At 43.1% G+C, this 22,932-nt stretch overlaps 1 protein-coding gene across 1 annotated transcript in view; it reads left to right on the top strand.

Annotated features, from left to right (window-relative positions):
• The first annotated feature begins 3,988 nt into the window (after positions 1-3,988).
• MAP3K3 (mitogen-activated protein kinase kinase kinase 3) overlaps positions 3,989-22,932 on the top strand; it is a 38,150-nt gene continuing 19,206 nt past the window's right edge. The window contains exons 1-4 of the mRNA XM_053361814.1: positions 3,989-4,374; positions 16,571-16,692; positions 18,098-18,172; positions 19,470-19,510. Coding sequence (XP_053217789.1) covers positions 4,371-4,374; positions 16,571-16,692; positions 18,098-18,172; positions 19,470-19,510 — 242 coding nt within the window. The 5' untranslated portion in view covers positions 3,989-4,370. The remainder of the gene's footprint in view (positions 4,375-16,570; positions 16,693-18,097; positions 18,173-19,469; positions 19,511-22,932) is intronic.

Here is a 22,932-nt window from a genome sequence, read left to right as displayed (position 1 = left end):
GTGGAGTTAACTTTCTGTTAAGTAATTTTTCACACATATCTTCTCTACCCCTTCCCCCGCCCATGGCAAGTCAAACTTCTCTTGATACTAGTACTGAATCTTGTAAGGTCTCTGCAACTAAAAGTCTATTACTATTAAAAATGTTCTTCAACTATAAGGGAGCAGGAGCAGTCACAAAGCCTAGCTGGCTCTTGCAGAAACTTCCTGAAGCGAAGCTTTAACTTTGTGAACCACTGGTTATTAGATTTGTTTCTCTCTCTCTCTCTGTCCTCTGTACGACAAAGGCCTCTAAAATAAAACTGTATACAGTGTTGATGCCAACATAGCATCTAGTTGGATAAGTACAGTTCCTAGCTTTGCACTGTGTGTGTTGCCTACCCCTCACAAAAATGTAAGGACTTCAGCCACAAAAATGTAAGGACTTCGATCTTACTCGACTCCAAGAGGCAACAAGCATTTTCCTAGGAGTAGTGTTGCTTCCCACCTTCTAAGAGCAGCTTTTATCCTAGCACTATCCAGAAAAATGCAAAAATCCTTCTTAAGGTAGTGTGGAAAACGTGATGTTTCAGGAGCAGTGACAGGATACAGCTGGCTCTTGCAGAAACTTTCTGGAGTGAAGCTTTAACTTGTATATGATGTTAATATGGGATGGCATTGTTTTTCTTGGAACATTACTATGACCAGACATGTGTAATTCATTATGAAATACACAAGCTTCTCTTTTACATAGCTATGGTGGGATATTGCCTCTTATTCCCATATCAAGGCACACTGAGGCTTATGGTAGGTCTTCTCTGACACATTAAAAAAGAATGTATTTGCGATTGTTTCCACGCCCTTCTCAGAAGCTCTTGTAGGCTGGCCAAGCTGGCTCTTGCAGAATTCAGAGGGGAACCCCAAAATGGTGTATCAAACCATTTTTCCACAGTTACATGAGGCACTGGAGGAAGGGAGGTGTGTTGAGAAGACTTTCAGATGTTAACCACCAGTGATGTACATAATGAAATGAAATGTGACAAACCTATTGGTTATTTGTTTTATAGTACTTGAGTACATTAGTGGGGAAATGTGGTAACTGGTGTATAAATGTCTTTGTTTCAACAGTACTGGTTGTTCTTGCCCGAAGACGAACATAAAGTATGAGAGAGAATTAAATGCCTGACTTTCTCATCTTTTCTCCTCTTCCCTCCCTCAGCCAACTTAACTAGCTAGTACATAGAAAGTAGATTCTTGCGGTGGTAGTTTTTTTTTTTAGTCCCATGGAAATCAAGGGACTAGAGTAATTCCAAATGTTAATTTTAATCTGTTAATAGGAGTTGGACAGTACTGGTTAAAGGCAATTGACCATGGGCTGCATAACTCTGGTCCTAAGGCACTTCAAACATGGGCACATGGGAAACTTAAGGATGTGCTCAGTAAAGAAACAGGTCTGTAATTCACTAGCAGAGTGATGCTGGGAGGGGCTGGGTTATTGGTTATGTGATGGAGTATGAACTCGTGGTATCTGTTTTTTGAAAGGAACAAAGATGTTTTTAGTGTACAGAATATGAATATGAGCTGAATTTTTTTACTAATCAATACTAAACGGTAAGATGTTAGCTTATGTACTGTACTCCCCAGTGTGATTTCCGAAAGATGTCAACTTTGTAGCATGACTGTATAAAGTTCCAGACTCATTTTTGCTTTCTTTTGTTCTTTTCAAATAAGCAATAGCACTTACTCTACTTGTGTTATTTTCTTTCTCCCACCCCACTCTATAGAGTGTTACATATATATATTCTTACCCAATGTTACTGGGGAAAGTTGTTACTGAACTAGAGTTAATCTTACCTTATGTGGCGGACAATAGTTAACTTGTTGCAATATTTCCAGTTGATTTTTATGGAGAAATTATAATGAGATGGACTTATCTTGATCTTTGAACACCTGCTTTCTGGAATTATATTAAACACTGTAAAAATTTAAGACAAGTTTTTTAAAAGGTTTGAAGTAGAATGCTGGAATTTTAAAGATACTGTTCTTCCTTTCTCTGTATACTTTTGTTTGTTCCATTCCTAGTTTTTGTGTGTATTCTGCCTTTCTTACGTTTTAATAAAATGGAACATTTCTAAAATGCATGGTGATGTAAGGGGGTAGGCATGAATAAAACCCAGACAGTTCTTTTTATCTTGTTAAACATTCACTTAACAAGAGAACAGTCTTAAATGTATTTTTCCATGGTTCCAGAAATATGAAATAATGTGTCACTTATAAAATAATCCATCATACAAGTCTATAAATGAACCTGGCCAGAAGCTTTTATTTTGGGGAAAAAATCTAGCCTTAACAAATGAATGCTAATGTGCAGGAATTGCATTTTCTGTTCCTGTCTTGCAACGACACATTGCCAAACAAGAAAGAGGCTCCTAAGGGTTGTTTATGGTGTGACCCCCAGTAGAAGCCATTCTGAACTTCCCGTCAACTTGAAATGCTGATGTAGAAAGGAGCAGGATCATTGGATAAATATGTTTGTGTGAGGTTAGAAAACAAGGTCTCTATGGCATTGTTAAAAACTTTTTAAAACACACCAGAAAGGTACTAGTAAGTTTATTTTCATTCAGCAATTTACAGTACCTTAAAAGGCAAAGACACAATATGCAATGGGAAGTTCATTAAAACAATACAAAAACAGAGTAAAAAATGGTAATAATAATAAAAAAGACACACATGAAATATCCACCAGCTTCCAGCATGAGGATGAGCAAATGATCTGGAGAATAAAGGCTTTGCTGTCACTGAAAAGATGGCGAAGTTGGTAACATGAAAACATTCCATAAATGCTATCAGTTAACTGCTGGATCTTAAAATAACAAACTGTTCTACAAGAGTCTTATAAAAGCTAAATGCTTTTGAAGAAATGTATAATAGGAGTTTACCTATTTAGGAATAAGCCTTACTGAATTCAATAGGGCTGACGATGAGTTGGCGTGGTTAGGATTGCAAGGTAACTAGTTCTACCAAATAAAAAGGTAAAGGTACCCCTGCCCGTACGGGCCAGTCTTGACAGACTCTGGGGTTGTGCGCCCATCTCACTTAAGAGGCCAGGGGCCAGCGCTGTCCGGAGACACTTCCGGGTCACGTGGCCAGCGTGACAAAGCTGCATCTGGCGAGCCAGCGCAGCACACGGAAACGCCATTTACCTTCCCGCCAATAAGCGGTCCCTATTTATCTACTTGTACCTGGGGGTGCTTTCAAACTGCTAGGTTGGCAGGCGCTGGGACCGAGCAACGGGAGCGCACCCCGCCGCGGGGATTCGAACCGCCGACCTTTTGATCGGCAAGCCCTAGGCGCTGAGGCTTTTACCCACAGCGCCACCCGCGTCCCTCCTAGTTCTACCAAATAGATTAATAATAATTTGTTAGTCGCTGGGTCCTGCCCAAGGCAACCCAAAACAACTCACAAACCAAACTTAACAAACTGGTTGAATTTGTATAGGGTGTGGAGGCCTCACTGAATTTTATTGGTGGTGACTGGAGCTGCACCTTCAAATATGCTCTGATCTTCACTGGCTTAGCGGGCCCCCCTAAGTAAAACGATAGAAATACTTAACTAACTGACCAATCACATCGGTTCTGCCCTCCCCCAACAAAAGCCCTGTCCCCTCCAACCAAGTCCTGCCCTCCCCACCCCCAACAAAAATCCTGGCTAGGCTGCTCTTGTAGGAGTTCACGAGGATAAATGCCCCTTTCGAGACTTGGGACCAGACTGCCCACGTGCGTTTGGGAGGGTGAAAGAGGAGGTGGGTGGGGCGCAAAGGAAATAGCCTGATTGGCCGAGATCTTCCTCCTCTTACCCGCTTCTCTCGTTACAATTGACAGTTGCGGCAGAGGCTCCGCCTTACTCCGCGAATGCGCACGCGCGCTTCCTGCCTTCTCTGAGGGACGGGGGAAAAAAAACCGTTTCGGGGGTGGGCGGTTTTGTGAGTGCGCGCGCGCGTGTGTTTCAAGCCAAGGCAGCGCGCATGCGCGAGCGGTTACGAGGCTTTGCCTCAGAACCTCCGCGCCGAGAGGGGAGTCTTTGCGTCGCCGAAGGAAGAAGTCGAACAGACCGACGGAAGGCGGGCGCGGGAGGAGGAGGAGGAGCCGCTGCCTGCCCGTCCGCCCGCGGCCTTCGGAAGGACTTGGCCGAAGTGGGCACCTGAGGCCCAAGCCTTGGAATGAGGCGGCGGAGGCGGAGGCGGAGGCGGCTGCTGTGAGGGGAGGAAAAGGAAAGGAAGCGGCGCGGGAGGGAAAGACGGAGCGAAAGAAGAGCGGGCGGCGGGGGGCGACCGGCTGACGGCGCCCACATCCCCAGAGGCGCTTCCCCCGCCCCCTCCCCAACCGGCCGCCAAGATGGGTGAGGGAACTCGGCCGGTGGCCGTCGTGAGGGGAGCTGCGGGCGTCAGGCCGACGACGTATTGACGTCAGGGCGGCGTTGGGGGGGGGGGAGTCGTCAAGGAAGCCCTGATGGAGGGGGCTGCCTTTAATAGGGATGGGGGGGCTGCTGAGGGATGTGAGGGGTTAAATATGCTTCGCTGAGGGTGCGCGCGCTTTCCTGTTGAGGAGGGGGAGGTAATACCGTGGGAGGAAGTCGGTCAAACTCGAGAAATAATAATGATAATAGTAATAATAATAATAATAATTTATTATTTATACCCTGCCCATCTGGCTGGGTTTCCCCAGCCACTCTGGGCGGCTACCAACAAAACAGTAAAATACAATAACCCATTAAACATTAAAAGCTTCCCTAAACAGGGCTGCCTTCAGATGTCTTCTAAAAGTTTGGTAGTTATTTGGTGGGAGGGCGTTCCACAGGGCAGACACCACTACCGAGAAGGCCCTCTGCCTGGTTCCCTGTAACTTGGCTTCTCGCAGCCAGGGAACCGCCAGAAGGCCCTCGGCACTGGATCTCAGTGTCCAGGCAGAACGATGGAGGTGGAGACGCTCCTTCAGGTATACAGGTCCGAGGCCATTTAGGGCTTTAAAGGTCAGCACCAACTCTTTGAATTGTGCTCGGAAACGTACTGGGAGCCAGTGTAGGTCTTTCAAGACCGGTGTTACGTGGTCTCGGTGGCTGCTTCCAGTAACCAGTCTAGCTGCCGCATTCTGGATTAATTGTAGTTTCCAGGTCACCTTCAAAGGTAGCCCCACATAGAGCATATTGCAGTAGTCCAAGCGAGAGATAACTAGAGCATGCACCACTCTGGTGAGATAGTCTGCGGGCAGGTAGGGTCTCAGCCTGCGTACTAGTCTGTGGGCAGGTAGGGTCTCAGCCTGTGTACCACGTGGAGCTGATAAACAGCTGCCCTGGACACAGAATTGACCTGCGCCTCCATGGACAGCTGTGAGTCCAGAATGACTTCCAGGCTGCGCACCTGGTCCTTCAGGGGCACAGTTACCCCATTCAGGACCAGGGAGTCCTCTACATCTGCCCGTCTCCTGTCACCCCAAAACAGTACTTCTGTCTTGTCAGGATTCAACCTCAATCTGTTAGCCGCCATCCATCATCTCTAGATGAGTAGCATCATCTCCAGAGTAGCAAGAAGGACGGGCACAGTTTGTTTGGTTTTCCCTGGTGGGAGGGGGGAATCGTAGAGTGGGAAGCGATTCCCGAGGGTCATCTAGTCCAACCCCCTTGCAAAGCAGGCATCCTGCCTGCAGCCTTCCCTGAGTGGGATTGAACCACCAACCTTACAGCCAGAGGCACTGACCTTATATTTAGCACTGCTATTTGGTGGGGTCTGGTTGTGTTAATGACCGCATGATATGGGGTTAAACTGTCACCAGAACAGCAGTGGGGGGACGGGACCTGTGGCTCTCTCGATGCTGGAGGGCAACAGGTGATCTCCATCCTTGAACTAGCTAAACTTTTGGTTTGCAAGCACCCTTTGTTGAAATGCTTTGAGGAGACAATCACAGGCAAAGTATAATACTGTTCTCTTTTCTCTGTTTGTCCTGGCAAGGATCGGGTAGCTTAGTATGTCTTGTTATGTTTTTGCTGTTTTATTTATGCATTCATTATTTCACTTTGTTTCGTAAAATCTACACACCACTTGATTGTAAGGAGAAGGAACTTCAAGGAGATGAAACAATAAAGTTGAGAAAAATCTAGACAGTACTTTTAAAATGTTGGTAGCTCAGCAGGTCTTGAGTTCTGAAGAGGTTGCGGATGTGCTGTTCATTTTGTTAAAGGAGTTGCCTAAGGTGTATAACACTTTCAGTCAGATTGGGGTGGCTTGCAGGATGGATGAAACTTGAATTTTGGTCTTGCAAAAATCATGTATGTATTAACCTCCCTATGCTACAGTTTGAAACACACTAAATGTGTTTGTGTGAATGAGAGAGAGGAAATTGTGTTTGAACAAGTACTCCAAAGGCTCTAGTCCACTTTGTTCACATTTTAGGTGAAGTTGTAAATGATTAAAGGGGGTAGTAGCAAAAAAGTTATTAATTTTTGTTCCTTTGTAGATGAATAGGCTGGAAGTGTTATACTTTTAAGTGAGATACTCCTCAGAGGTTGGCATAATGTAATTTGTTGTGGTTCGTGTGAATTAGCTGAATTCTGAGCTTTGGCTGTTTTGCACACTACCTTTCCTGAAAATATTAAAATATGCATACTGAATCTGTTGGCTAATGCTGCAGTGACCCAAAAGTGGGATGCACTCTGAACCTAAAGAGGAATGAACTGGTGGGAGTTATGTGCTATGGGAGAGTGACACATGCTCTCTGTTTTAAAATCTAGAGAACCTGCAGAAAATCAGTTCTTTGTGATATGAGGAAGCATGCATTTCCCAACAAAGTTGGCATTGCCCTAAAATTACTTCATCAGGTATAATACAAAGTGTTTGTTCAGATTCAGCCACAGGTTATAGATGACACCACCGCTACTTGAAAAATACATTGAAGGTAATAAATCATGTAGTGTTGGTCCTGTGCCTATTAGCTGGGCATAGAAATGGATCCACTCACTGATAAGAAAAGTGGAAGCTCACTGTAAGTAAATCTGTAAGCAAGTACTTTCGTCAACTGAAGGGATTTTAAAATCTACAGTGAATATGCCTTCAATATGGAAAACCTGAATTAAGATCAGTCAGAGCTCCTGTGATGACACCTGGTTATATTGGTGCCTTGATCATTTGGAGCTTGCATGTTGGGCTTTCCTCTCACAAACATTCAACTAATGCAAAATTTTGTGTCTGCATAGTTGGAGACAAAAACCTGATCTAGGTTATGGATGTAGTTACATTTTCATAGCTGTTAGGTGGTTTTGCAATATTTTAATTTAAGAGGCAAGCTATTGTGCTTATTTGGGAAACAGTTGGGCATAGATGTGGGCTTTTTGTTCAGTTCGTAAACTGTGTGGTCTTGTAGGTGCTACTTAGTCTTTCTCTTAATCATCTTAAATAAAACAATAAATAATTAAGGATGCAAGGGAGGCCTTGCTAAATTGAGACCAAAGGTTCATTCTACCTCCCATAGAGTGCAACAGAACTTCAGTTAGTTGGTAAATTTATATCCTGCCCTTCAAAAAAAAAGTGCAGGGCAGCTTACAAAACTCCAGACTAATGTAACAGCATACAAAATTATAGCAAGGGGGGAAACAGTAGAGAAGAAGTAGAAAACCAGATCAAATTGCAAGCTGAAGTGTCTATGTGTGTTAAAAAACAACAAATGGGAAGATAAAGGGCTTCACTTGGTTCACCTGTTGTGCCTGTTCCTGGACAGGGATAACCTATCCCAGGGGTCAGCAAACTTTTTCAGCAGGGGGCCAGACCTTGTGGGGGACCGGACTATATTTTTTTGGGGGGGGGGGTGAACCAATTCCTATGCCCCACAAATAACCCAGAGGTGCATTTTAAATAAAAGCACACATTCTACTCATGTAAAAACACCAGGCAGGCCCCACGAACAACCCAGAGATGCATTTTAAATAAAAGGACACATTCTACTCATGTAAAAACATGCTGATTCCTGGACCGTCTGCGGGCCGGATTTAGAAAGTGATTGGGCCAGATCTGGGCCCCGGGCCTTGGTTTGCCTACTCATGGCCTAGCCACAGTGATCTGGTAACTTCATGCTTGATGTATATTACAAGTTGAATCTATGTATATTTACTTAGAAATGAGCACCATTGAGTTTATTCTCAAGTATTAGAATCAAAATATGGCGTAGGAAACTGTTAGAACTGTTAAAAGTTAGGCTGTGTTCTATAATTGGAATACTGCAGTTTTCTCCCATTCATGCTCCCCCTTTGAACAGAGAGAGACTTTTATTCAGTTTTTTTTATTAAAAAAACAACCCCAACATAAAACCTTCTGGGTTTATGGAAGGGGTAATCAACTCTGACAGGCCATATGCATTTTTTATGTTGACAGATTTTGGATTTTTGCAACAAAGCCGCTCAGTTAGTACAAAGATTCCCACCTTTGCAACAGGACTTTTCTACCCATTCACTGTTGGGGGGGGGTCCCCTCTAGAGCAGATTTGGAGGGGATGCAAGGAGAGTAAGTCCTTGCACTAATGAGATAACTTCACTGGATACAACAATATCTATTAATAAGAAAGTGGCATCTGTATATTATAATTGAATGTTGTATTGGATCATTTCTCATGCATGCTGTTGGATGAGGAAACAAATAATCATTCTGAGTTCTTTATGAAGAAGCCTAGATACCAAAAATCTGGTTTCATTATGAATTCCAGTTAAAAGTAAATAAAACCCAGTTTAGCTTTTCTCAACCCCAAATGATTGATATGATTGAGAGTTCAGTGACCCCGTTTGCGGGGGGCGGGGATGGCTTGGAAGAAGATGGTGGAAAGTGACTTTTTAGGCCAATCTCCTCTCCAACAGCTCTATTAGCCCCTTATAAAGAAAATCTTTAATAAAAACAATTTAACAAAACCTTTCCTGAGGGCTGTGGTATCCTCCTGAATTTGGTGGGCTGTTGCATAGTGTTGAAGAAGGAAAGAGGATCACCTCAAATTGGTGGGAGGCACCTTCCATGAACAGAGTACCCAAGAACGTTATTTGGTCATTGACAATGCTATAGACATAGCAAAAAAGAGTAATAAAAAAGCTTAAATAATACAACACATGGTTGGAGTACTCATTCATGCAAGTAAAACACATCAGTGTTCCAATGCTGAAATAGAAAGATATTTCCATGGCAACCATTTTGCTTACCTTCGCTGAAGAAAGCAGGAGGTCCAAACTAATTTTCCCCAAAAGTGACTAATGTTCAAAAGACTACAACCTAATTCCAATATATAATTTTTTTATTTAACTATTTGTGAAGAAAATCATGATAAAATAGATGGAAACCTCTCAGCCAAACTATTTAACATTGGCCTGGAGAGAAATGTAGAAAATACACTCAGTAAGCAGAACTTATTTCTACAGCCTTAAGTAGACAAACTGCATTGCCAGTGCTGAAATTTAGAAATAACTTTTAGATCTTGAAAAAAATACCTACAAACATAGTTAAATTACAGGAAGTAAAGTGAGTCAAGCACTAAATTGTATTTTCTTGCCTGTTAACAACTCTAAAGACAAAGTTACTTGTCTAGCTATGACAGGCGTCAGTTTTTTTATTTCAACAGCTGAGTTTCCTCTTTCAACATTTCAGTCATTTTCAGGGATTTCCATGATATCATTTCTTTATAAACTACTTTGCAGCCTCGTACTTGGTGTTGCTTTGAAATTATAAGAAAACAAAACATCAGTGGAATTTAAAAACAGTGCAGCTTGAAAGTTTCAGTCCACCATTTTGATTCAGAATGGTGCCAAACATAGATGAAAACCTGCTTCTTGATCTCAGAAACCATCTTAAGGATATCTTACATGGTCCAAAAGCATAGTAGATAAACAACTTTCCAAAATATATAGTAGATCGGGCTATCTTCCATTTTAGACTGAGTTGTTGAATCCATTAACATTAAGATAAACGATATTAAGCTATATTCACAAAAATTAGCAAACAGGATTTTTAATTACCTTTATTAGCTTTACAGTTAACCCTGTAATTGATTTAGATTTATAATTATAATTATTCCAAGATCCAAAGGTAGATTCCAGTATTTCTCAGTTTTCCTCTAATGTCTCACCCTCCTTCAGTATTACATTTTTTACAGTCTATTTCTGCCAGTAAATTGGAATTTAGTGCACTTTCTGTAATGGCTTAAATGTTTAAAAACATAGTATACATTGCAAGGTCAGAAGCATTTATTTCCATGGATAAAGCCAAGTTTGGAAACATGGGTTTGAGAATGTCATTCTTTATTACATAAAAGGGGTCAGCAGCACCTCAAATGCATTCCTTTTTCTGCAAGAGAGAAATTTAACTTTTCACTACAGTGTTGAGATTCAGGTTACAATCATAAGCACACTGACTGCAAAATAAGTTCCTTGAGATTTACTTCTGAGTAAATACTAAGGATTGTGCAGTTACTCATCTACTTTTCCAATCTGTCTTTTTAACTTACAGTCTACAGTAATACCTCTGGTTACGAACCATCCTCCTTGCGAGCGCTTCGGGTAACGAGCTCTGCTAACCCGGAATTAGGTCTCCTGGAAGCAAACTTTGCCCCAGGATGCGAGTGGAAGTTGCATGCCAGAGGCCCGGGCCTCATGTTAAGAATGGTTTCAGGATAAGAACAGACCTCTGGAATGAATTAAGTTCGTAACCGGAAGTACCACTGTATAAAGATTAGTCTATTATAGAGCAACAGCTTGTTTACAAATAGCACAGTATGATGCAATAATGCTTGTTGTCATGAATGTGATTCACTTTCGCATAAAGATGTGACAGTTGTTTGACATAGTTGAGTAGTGCTAGCGCTATTTGGTTTATGTCATTCAGCTTCTCACTTAAACAGGCTTTGTGATGATGATGAAGATGATTTATTAAATTTATATACTGCCCTTCATCTGAAGATTTCAGAGTGGTTCACAAGATAATCAGGACAGTTCACAAGATAAAGATCTCATCCCATAAGCATTTACTGTACACTTCAAAGAACATCATAAAAGCTTGTCCCTACTTTGCTATATCATGGAATAAGCCCAACTGAACACCGGGAACTTGCATCTGTATAAGCATGAATTGGAGCATAGAGTTGAAGTATCTGTGGATTTTATTAATTTGAAACCGCATCTGTCTATTTTGTAGGAGGTTCCCAGGTGCCTTAAAGCTTGACTTTTCTGTGTCAGAATTCTTGTAAGACAAATAAATGAATATTGCTCAGTTTTTCTTTCTTGCACAAGCATATTGGTCTACAGGCTTCCGGTATTTACAAAAGTTCTGGAAGTGTTTCTACTCTTGTTAGTTTATAGTTTTGTTAGTTTGCATCCTTGTTGAAGAAGAAATGTTGAGTTCTAAATGTTAACCAAAATAAACATTTGACACAACACAGTAGCTTTCCTTGTATGTACCAGTTCCTTTTTATCAATGATATAAAGTGGAGTGTGGATTTTAAAACATGAAAAGCATTTCCTGAACAACATCATTCCAGCACAAAGCTGAACTGTTTCTCCCAGACCTACTGGAGACCTTGCAAAATTCTGCCTCTCTACACTGTTCAACCACTGCCAAACCTTCATTTATAGTCATTTCTGCATTATCTGTTCATTGTCACAAACATGAAAATGAATCCATGACATTTGTCAGGTTACATGTAATATTTCCCTAATGACCTACTAGAGAAAGCAAACAAAACTTCCTTGGAAGGTATACTTTGATTTCTGTGCAGGCATTAATGGTAGCTGTACATGAAACAGAGGAGTGGACAAGTATAGCTTTTCATGGGTCAGAAAGTTAATATTGTAGATCAGCAATTATAAGGAAAGCACGAAGAAGCATTTGTGTCCATCACTGTCTTAACAAGATGTTGTTTTAAATGTTCCTTCCCCCACCCCAGAAAGTCAATTCAGCCATATTATTACCTTGTGTTCTAGGTTTCTTGCAATACTTAGTTTTTTTGTAAAAAACGATTTTTTTGCATTGGAGTGCAAAGTTTATGTTGGCCATGTAGGAGGCGGGTCGTAGAGGAGCGTAAGATTAATATACAGTATAGAGCAGAGGTCGGCAACCTAAGGCCCATGGGCCAGAAGCAGCCCATGAGGGTCGGTTAACCGGCCCATGAACTGCCTCCGAACCAAGCTGCCCGCTCGGCAAATCCCCGTGCATCTGCGCATGTCTGCGCACTGGAAATCGCTTCTGCGCATGCCCAGACGCCGAAAATAGCTTCTGCGCAGGCACGGTTTTCAGTGTCTGGGAACACGCAGAAGCGGTTTCTGGCATCGCACTGTGCTGGTCCAGCCCACAGGATCTCCGCAGGAGTGATCCAGCCCATGCTTGCCGACCCTGGTATAGAGGGATCTTGTCTCAGCAGTGCTTAGTCTTGTCCTAAAAACAAAGATTTTTTTCTTTACATAGTTTCAGTCTTAGGATGACTGTGTTTTATTAAGATTATATAATATACAAAGAAACTCACTTTAAAAATACAAAATCCTGTAGTTGGTCATGTCAGTTTCTAATAGTATATTGATGGGAACATTCAGGTCCTTTGTATAGTAGAAAATTGCTTTACTGACAAAACTGTGTATGGTGAAATGCATTTTACTTCATAGATGATGGATTTTTTGCAGTATAGAAGCTCAGAAATCTAATTTGTTCTCTGTCTGTGATCTAAAACTAAACTGGCTGAAAGTACATTACAGGTTCCAATTCATTGAGGTCATCTGAGCAAGAGTAGACATGGAGAACAACTTCAAATGCAGATGCTTTAGTTTGTCTCACACTAACTGCCTTGGAGACACAAACACAACGGTAAACGCCCCAAAACCCTGTGGTAAATAATCTTCCCTGGAGACTGGGAGTCCAGCTCCCATGCTTTCTGGTGTGCTCTACCGACACATCATCTCCTGTGAAGGACTAGAGACACCGGGAAGGCATGAAGGTAGCCGATTAGGCATCTTCATCTTCCACCGGAGAGATAAATCAAGGGAGCCATTAGAGGTCATAAGGATTCCTTCAGAAAATATCAGTCTTGTTCAAATGAGAACAAGAAGGAACACAAACTTAGCTAAAAGAAATACAAGCTGACAACAAGGAATGAAGAAGAAATTGAAGAGCACATTGTTAAAAACATTAAGCTCTCTGGCCTGTTGGACAGCTCCCCAGTCTAGTTGGTAACAGAAAAATCAAAGCTACACATGAGTGGTGGCAGGAATGGGATAACATGAAATTTAATACTAGATACGTAACTAATTGCAGATTAAGCAATTCACTTTTTAACTGGAATTCAGTTTGAGCCCTCCCTTTATAACAAGTGGGTCTAGAATCTCAGCCCTATAGGAGTATAAAAAGAGCTGGTCCTTTTTCAACACGTGCTGGGGCAGGCTAATTTGTTTTCTGTGGAGGAGGATGGTCCTGAATACATTTTTGAGTTAATACTCATGGTTTGTGACCACAGATCTGCATCTCTGCAGCAGTGAAAACCTTGGGCCTAGTTGATATAATTGAGATTGCATTAAGTGTTGCCACTCCTTTGGCATGTCTCTAATATATTACTTCACTTCCCCACTTCTGATTTATGCAGCACCTGGCATAGTGCATCTTCGGTGGTACATCATCACATATTCTGATGATATACTTTTGCAAGACCTCTTACAATAACCCTGCCTTTTGCCCTGAACTGTACGAACCACTTTGATGTAGTATTTAGAATGTTGGACTAGGGCTAGGCATACTCAGGTTCACATCCCCACTTAACCCTAAAGTTCACTGTGTGATCTTATTGGCCTAATGTACCCTTTATTTATTTACATAGTTATAAGGCCTATAAGCAGCTTACAAATGTAAAAACCAATTGGCAACATTTTTAAAATGCACCATAAAAATGCAAAATTGTTAAAATACACAGTGAAACAGTTCCATTAAAATATGCAGTAAAACAATCACATGAAAACAGCACAGCAATTTAAATAGGACTGGTTGAGAGATCAAGGGAATGCCTGGGTAAAAAGTGTCTTTTCAATACAATGGGACCTCTCATTTTTAATCAGGGCATATATTTCACAACATCAGTGCCAGTATTGAAAAAGCCCACCACAAACCAATAACTAACCAGGTTACTCTTCTTGATCTTAATGTCTTTACTGGACAGTGAAGAGGAATCCGATCCGAACATGAAAATGGGATCTGGGAACCTGCCTTGTTTTTGCGGCATTATTTATGCACTTGCCAGCACAGCTTCACTGTAACCATACTGTAACACACCACCCAATAAACTTTCTACCTTCCCAATTACTTTTTGGCAAAACCAAACCAAAACCCCTTAATTTATATTCCATACTGCAGTTGTGAGATGTTTACTTGAACAGGTGGATTTGCAAAACAATTATTTTGACACTGGGCTGCTAATATGATTGCTTATATAACCGTTATTCTAGCACCTGCTAGCAGACAAACAAGCAGTCTAACACACAATCCTATATGTGATTATTCAGATATAAGTGGCATTGAGTTTGGTGGGACTTGTATCATCACTATTGTGAATAGGGATCATTGAATGCATAAGAGGCACAGACTATGTAATTAACTATATGACTGTAGTGCCTCTGTATATTCTTTGATAATGGATGAGCAGGCCATTGAATAAGTATTTTGAAGGGTTTCCTGTAATTAATGAAACAAGATATTGACACAGTGGCTGTAGATCTCTAGTGGAATAAACATATGGAATATACAGTTGTACCTTGGTTTTGGAATGCCTTGCAACTCAAATGTTTTAGCTCCCGAACGCCGCAAACCCAGAAGTGAGTATTCCGGTTTGCAAATGTTTTTTGGAAGCTGAATGTCCGACGCAGCTTTCACTGCTTCCAGTTGAGTGCAGGAAGCTTCTGCAGCCAATCGGAAGCTGTGCCTTGGTTTTTGTACACTTTCGGAAGTCGAGCAGACTTCCGGAATGGATTCTGTTCGAGGACCAAAGTATGACCGTACAATAAAAATGATGGATATGGCAAATAAAAAGACATGTAAAATTAGAAAAATAAAATACAGAGGCAGGGTAGAAACCCCAATAAGCTACAGAAAATAGCCAATTCAATCCCAGTAAACTACAGAAAATACAGTGCCGCATTCAGTTGTTGCATATGAGAAGAAAAAGATGGGCCAATTTAGTTCTCAGTAAAACCTCTCCACATACTTGTCTGTAGAGCAGGGAGTTTAGTGGGCTGTTTAGTTGAGTTAGCATAGGAGAGAAACCTATACCACATCAAGTAAAAAGGATCCATTTTCATTGAACCATTAAGGACTCTCCATTTATATGTCAGGTCTTCTGACAATGCAAAGCAAAGATTGTCTAGCTTAAAAGCAAAATGCAGCCATGTGCTCTTACCGAGAAGAGAAGATGCTCAGACTAGTATTTAATATACATGGCCAACTGTTTACTGCAGATTGCATGGAACTAAGATGTGACCTTGTTACCATTCTTTAGCATTTAATGCCTCTAAAAAGTCAGTGGAAGGCAGCGTTTGATAAAATGTTCTGACAGCGAGTCATAATATCACATTAAAAGGTTTTGAAAAGGAGGTAATACGATGGTATTGGAAAGGCTTTACAAAGAAAAGACCTTAGCTTGATGTGTAGAGAAGTGGGAGAACTGTTCCAGGCTTTGGAAGTAGACTTGCCAGAAGGTGCAAAAGCCACAAATAGATTAACTGAGTGGAGGGGTGGAAGTACAATAAGGGAAGATAAGGGCAAGAATGGAGAGGTGAAAAGCTTTAAGACCTCAGTGTTGTTGTGAAAAGCAAGAGGAAACCTGAGTTGAAAGTTAAAGAGGTTAGTTTCACGTGTACCTGCTGAACTGATCAAAAGGAGAAAGTGCCAAAGGAACGCTGACTAGGTAGTGTTTTCTAGGGAAAGCACAATAAAGTGCTTTGTTGTGCCCCAGTAGATAGTTAGGAAAAGGCAAATTTTGGCAGTACTGAAGAGGAGGAAGCAGAGACAGGCTAGGATAGATGCATAAGCATAAGAAATGGAAAGTGACCCTAACTAGTGTTGGGTAATATTGAATCTGTCTTGCTATTTTTGAGATACAAATGTTTAAAGGTAAATGTAGTTTAGTGTACAGTCATACCTTGAGTTAAATATGCTTCAGATTACACTCCACGGGGACCTGGAAGTAACTGAGCGTGTTACTTCTTGGTTTCGCCGCATGCGCAGACGCTCAAAATGACGTCATGCGCGGAAGCGGCGAAATGCAAGCTGTGCACAGTCACGTGTTACGTTTTACTCAGGATGCAAACAGGGCTCCGGAACGGATCCCGTTCGCATCCAGAGGTACCACTGTATTTGCAAGGAATGTAAAAACTTCTTTGTGTGATGTGTATTGGACTGAGAGCAGAAAGAAAGAAAAGAAAAGAAAAAAGAAAAGAAAAGAAAAGAAAAGAAAAGAAAGAAAGAAAGAAAGAAAGAAAGAAAGAAAGAAAGAAAGATCCCTTTCCATCCAAAAGTTGTCTGCTCAAAAGAATTCCTCATTTATTGTTACAGATGAACAGGAGGCCTTGAAATCTATCATGAAGGATTTGGTTGCACTCAAGATGAGCCGGCGCCCCAGATTGTCTGGTTTTGAAAGCATGAAAACCAAAGACTCTCCACATTCAAACAGACAAGTAGGTAGTATGTTTCTGAAAGCTGCTGTTTTGCCTGCCTTGTAATTGGCTGTTATTAACATAATGCCTGCTGAGCCAAATGGATTTCACAATTTTACCCAAATAAAAATCAAGGCAGGTCAGAAGGTGGTGCCTTATGTTTGCCGTTTGTTGGGTGGTCTTGTTATTTAGAAATTAGAATGTTTGCTTTGGATTTCCTTTTCCTTTCCCCTGCCTCTGATTTTAGCCTTCCAAGTGCTTTTCTTATTATTGCACAGGTAATTTTAATTTTTCCTTCATCAGCAAGCAGGAGACCAGGGCAGCAAAGAATTATCTCCTACTCCCACAGATGGCAGTGCCAGCTACTGCTCCTGTGCTTTTATTAAGGTTTTCTTTTCTTATTTAAATAGTATACCACCCTGGGAGTCTCACACTGAAGTGTATCTTATAAATAAGCAGTCTAACAGAGAGAGAGAGAGAGAGAGAGAGAGAGAGAGAGAGAGAGAGAGAGAGAGTGCTTTCTGCTTTTGCCTTCAGAGAAACATTCCTGATTATTGCAATAATAAATGCTCCAAGCCTTCATGGCTAAACTCCTCTTTCATTTCTAAGCCCTTTGCTCAAAATCTAATCAGTGGCAGGAAAACTCATCTGACCAACTCTTCTGAGATTTTTTGACCATAGTGAAAGTTCAGCATAGCTATTCAAACTTAATTCCTTGGCCACTGCAGATGCCTTCTTTCATGGAGAGTCCTTCAGCTAATACTGTAAACCAGGGCTGACTAATGTGTGCCTCCAGATGTTGCTGAACCACAACTCCCATCAGCCCCAGCCAACATGACTAATGGCTAGGAGTGGTGGGAATTGTAGTTCAGCAGCATCTGGAGCCACACAGGTGAGCCACCTGTGCTACAGCAACTATAATTCCTCTTATCCTAACTTGAGCGCTAAGCCTTATTTTGGACATTCTTTTGCTGCCTGCTTTTCTTGCTTCCAGACAGAGAACATGAGATTCTCTGGTCAGCGGGCTGGAGAGCAGGCAGCCTCACTCACACTGGGAAGACATGTGATAGGAGAGAGTTGTGCTTGTGTGAGTGCAGTCCCAACCTCACCTAGGGACCAATTTGGATGCCTTTCTGTCCAGAGAGTTCTATCTTTTTCATGTTTCACTCCTGTTTGTCATGGTGGGTTATGTAGCTTTCCAGATGGCTTGAATTATTAGTAACATTGATTCTGCTGAAATTGAGATGGGTCTCTTCCTTGGAAATGAGGTCAAGTTTTTTTCTGCAACCCCATCTTTTGGACAGGGTGCAGTTAATGCTTGCCTGCCTCCTCTCCTGCTTGCTGACCAGAAGGGAGCATAATTATAAGTCCAGCTTTCCCTTTTTCATTTACAAATGTAGCATGGTATTTTTTCTTCCCATTTAAGAAAAAGCACAGTACCAGCAACTCAGCTGTCCTGAGCAACCAGTGTGTGTGTGCAGCAGAGGACAAAAAGGCTCAGGTAAGCAAACTTTTTCCCCGTCCTGTACTGTTAGAAATTGAGGAGACATTTATATTTTTAGGTGTGTGTAAAATATGTTAAGGGACGTGGGTGGCGCTGTGGGTTAAACCACAGAGCCTAGGACTTGCCGATCAGGTTGGCGGTTCGAATTCCCGCGACGGGGTGAGCTCACGTTGCTCGGTCCCTGCTCCTGCCAACCTAGCAGTTTGAAAGCACGTCAAAGTGCAAGTAGATAAATAGGTACCGCTCCAGCGGGAAGGTAAACGGCGTTTCCGTGCACTGCTCTGGTTCACCAGAAGCGGCTTAGTCATGCTGGCCACATGACCCGGAAGCTGTACGCCGGCTCCCTCGGCCAATAAAGTGAGATGAGTGCCGCAACCCCAGAGTCGGCCACAACTGGACCTAATGGTCAGGGGTCCCTTTACCTTTAAAATATGTTAACAAAACAAGAACATTCCGTGCTCAGACCTCCTGCCATACCCAACATGAGGAGGCATGCATAAGATATACATTGAAAGGAACCTTGGGACACTTCGTTCAGTGTGGCTGTAGGTTATGAGGAAGCTGCGGGGTTCATAATCCTTACTCACATGTGACCTCTGGCCAAGATAGTGCCAAGACTAGTTTCATGGCTGAGATGCTCCACTGTTGTGCTGCATTTCAGCTACAATTTTTCAGAGATGTAGCAATCTTTCCATGATACCTTGCTGGGGGGGGGGGCTAAATGAATTTCCTCCACATTTATTCCAGTCCTCCTTGGAATGGAAGCCTTAGTAGCACACTCTCCAAAAGCCCCAAAGGTTTGAACGTTCTGGGATCTATCCAGCAGCCATCTTGAGAACCCCCTTCTCCTTCCTTACAGGAGAACACAGAAGAAGGTCTGGTCCTGCAAAAACATTGGCCTCTGATTTCACCCCAATAAAACCATCCATATTCTGAAGATGTGGATGATATTTAAAACCAAAAAACATGGTACACTTAGCATCAGAGTTGGTTTGACCCACAATCTGGAGCTACATGTCTTTTTTCCCCTTCAAAATCCCAAAGTGCCCCAAGACTTAACCTCAGTTTTGCCATATAGTCTTAAGTCCTGTGTTGGAAATTACATTATAGCTTACCAAACAGGGTTCATGAAAGGGAAGAAATTAAAATTAACTGCACAGAGTAGTTACAGCAAATCCAATCAAATCCACAACTTCTGCTCTGTAGTTAACTCACTAATATATATTATTGTTTTGTGGAAGGAAGGAAATGCCCAAACATGTAGCTGGTGAACTAACTATCTCTTCTTTGGCAGAATGACATCCGGATAAAGTTTGAATATAATGGAGAAAAGCGGTAAGTTTTTGTCTTATTTTCACATACTTAACTATATTTTGGGTACATTTTGTGTGCTTGGTATAATTTGAATCTGGTTTTAATGAAGGGATTAGTTGTTTGCTAAAGAATTCTTGATAACCGGTGATAAATTAGATAGGGATAAATTAGAGGAACCAACATGCTGACTAATACAAGAAAGACCCTGTTGCATTCTTTATAAGGTAGTTGTATTTGGAATCCAGTAGAAATTGCAAATGTTTACGATACCCATTAGATAACCTGACTCAATTTGTTAGGAGAGCAATGAAAAATAATACAGAATGTACTGTTTGTTTGTGTGTATTTGATTTGTATTAAGTAACCATTTTTATTAACAATTAATAACTAAAAATACATAAGTAGGGTTCGTTGGCTGGGGTAGTGCTGAACAGTAGCCTTTCTATGGACTTCGAACTCCTAGAATTTCTCTCCTGAGTTACAATATGTTACCGAGTTTGGCTCCCACAGGCAGTGACCTTGATGTATCCTTATTAGCTAGAGCTGTTTTAATTATTATTATTTATTGAATTTATATACCACCCTAATTAAATAAACAGGTGTCACTTACCCTCCCCTAAAATGTCACCTTAACTAACCTTGTCTTTACGACACCAGATGTGGCTCCCTGTACCTCCCTGTCATGCATAGTTAAAATTAAGCGATATTCAGAGTAGACACCTTGAAACCAGTGGCCGTTCATTGATTTCAGTAGGCCTTCTCTAAGGAAGAAACATTGGGTGGTATCCAGTCTTAAAGTTCTAACTAAGCAAGGAAAGGGTCAAAAAAGATCTGCCCACATCTTACATAAGAACATCAGGGTAGCTCACGCATTAATCCACAATCTTGAATATATGGCCCAAATGTGGATCCCTGTTCTTCTGTGGGGTTATGTGAGGGGAGTACAGAGTAACTGGTATGCAGACTGTTTACCTTCTGATCTGTGAACGCCAGCATTATAGCTTTAAGATGTTGGTTGTGCAGAGCCAACTTCAGTTCCTAGGCACAAACATTTTATGTGTGAGTCCTGTGCAGAAATATTCCAGATTTCTGGGGGCATTTGAAATTCTTGACATAGGATGCCAGTAGACATTTCTGTTCAGAAGTAAGTCCCTGTGAGTTCAATACATGTTTATTTGTCTTACCCTCTGAGCTCAGTACAGCTTATTCCCAAATATGGTGACCTCCAGGGGTTAGTCCAATTCTCATCAGCCCCAGTCCACATGGCTAGTGGTCACAGATAATGGGAGATGTCGTCCAACCATATCTGGAGGGCACCATGTTGGTTTACATTCACATGTTTTGTAGGGATTATACGTTTGGGGGCAGATGCTTTCTGTTTCAGCCTTTAAACACCTGGTGAAGACTTTTCTATACTGCCACACTTATGCAGCCAATTAATAAAATACCTTTACATAATAGTTGATGGACTCTGATTTTAAATGCTAATGTGCTTTCATTAAATATAAATAAACTGTAAACTGCTTGATTTTTTTAAAAGATATAGTGGTACATAAATATTTTTAGGAATCAGAATAGGAGGCCAGATGAAATGAACATAACACAGTAAAAAAAACCTTCCAAACCCTTTCCATACCATAAATATAATTTTTAAGTTAAGTGGGATGGTGGTGGTTTTCTCTGAATATATACCGTATTTTTCGCACGATTGGACGCACCGGACCATAGGGCGCACCTAGTTTTTTTGGGGGGAAATAAAGGAAAAAAAATTTCCCTTTATTTCCCCCCCAAAAGCAGGTCAGGGAAACCGAACCAGGTCGAGGAACAGCGGGATAGTGGCGCTGCGCCTCCCTGCTGTCCCCCGAGCTTGTGGAGCTGGCTGATGTCTGCCTGGCGCACGGGGCGCTCTGCTTCAGGGCGCCCCGCCCGCCGGGCGGCAGGCTGCTATCCGCAGCTTGGGGAGCGTTGCGGGGAACTCCTGCAGGGCTCCCCACGCTGCGGATGTCTGCCCGGCGCGAGGGGCGCTCTGATTCAGGGCGCCCCGCCCGCCTGGCGGCAGGCTGCTACCCGCAGCTTGGGGAGCCTTGCGGGGAACTCCTGCAGGGCTCCCCACGCTGCGGATGTCTGCCCGGCGCGAGGGGCGCTCTGATTCAGGGCGCCCCGCCCGCCGGGCGGCAGGCTGCTATCCGCAGCTTGGGGAGCCTTGCGGGGAACTCCTGCAGGGCTCCCCACCCTGCGGATGTCTGCCCGGCGCGAGGGGCGCTCTGATTCAGGGCGCCCCGCCCGCCGGGCGGCAGGCTGCTATCCGCAGCTTGGGGAGCCTTGCGGGGAACTCCTGCAGGGCTCCCCACGCTGCGGATGTCTGCCCGGCGCGAGGGGCGCTCTGATTCAGGGCGCCCCGCCCGCCGGGCGGCAGGCTGCTATCCGCAGCTTGGGGAGCCTTGCGGGGAACTCCTGCAGGGCTCCCCACGCTGCGGATGTCTGCCTGGCGCGAGGGGTGCTCTGATTCAGGGTGCCCCGCCCGCCGGGCGGCAGGCTGCTATCCGCAGCGTGGGGAGCCTTGCGGGGAACTCCTGCAGGGCTCCCCACCCTGCGGATGTGTTCCCGAAGCGCCGGGCGCTCTGCTTTCAGGGCACCCGACGCTCCGGGAAGCAGGCTGCTATCCGCAGCCTAGACATCCCTGCGGGATCTCCCGCAGGGTTGCCTAGGCTGCGGATGTGTTCCCGAAGCGCCGGGCGCTCTGCTTTCAGGGCGCCCGACGCTCCGGGAAGCAGGCTGCTATCCGCAGCCTAGACACGGCTAGCGGAGCGCTAATCCCGAAGCTTGGGGCTGCGGAGCTCAGCGCGCCCCAAGCTTCTGGGTGCCGGCAAGGTCTAGACGGCTAGCGGAGACCTTGCCGGCACCCAGAAGCTTGGGGCGTGCTGAGCTCCGCACGCCCCAAGCTTCGGTATTAATGCAGCGCTCCGCTAGCCGTGGGAGAGCTGGGTCTCCCACGGCTAGCGGATAGCTTCCTGAAGCCTGGAGAGCAAGAGGGGTCGGTGCGCACCGACCCCTCTCACTTTCCAGGCTTCAGCGAAAGCCTGTATTCGCTCCATAGGACGCACACACATTTTCCCTTGCTTTTTAGGAGGGAAAAAGTGCGTCCTATGGTGCGAAAAATACGGTATATAAAACATAATTCCATTCAAAAATAAATATTCAAAGAGATAATACAAAGATTGTGTGATTAAAAAAAGAGTTTGAGCTGCATCTAGGGTTGGTCATACTGTGATTATAGCCACTGAAGTGATTGGGCGTGAATAGCTTAGGTAAATTAATTTCAGTGCATCTTGAAGTAAAACCTAGCTGAATGCAACTGTCACTTTGAAATTCAAAATGACAAATATGTACAAGCAGCCCCACCCAGGAGATGCTACATTTCCAGTAACATGGGGGCACTGGAA

The sequence above is a fragment of the Podarcis raffonei genome, chromosome 13, assembly GCF_027172205.1.
Source record: "Podarcis raffonei isolate rPodRaf1 chromosome 13, rPodRaf1.pri, whole genome shotgun sequence".
NCBI classification, from domain to species: domain Eukaryota; kingdom Metazoa; phylum Chordata; class Lepidosauria; order Squamata; family Lacertidae; genus Podarcis; species Podarcis raffonei.
Note: the sequence above shows the minus strand (reverse complement) of the source record. Positions and strands in the feature narration are given on the sequence as shown.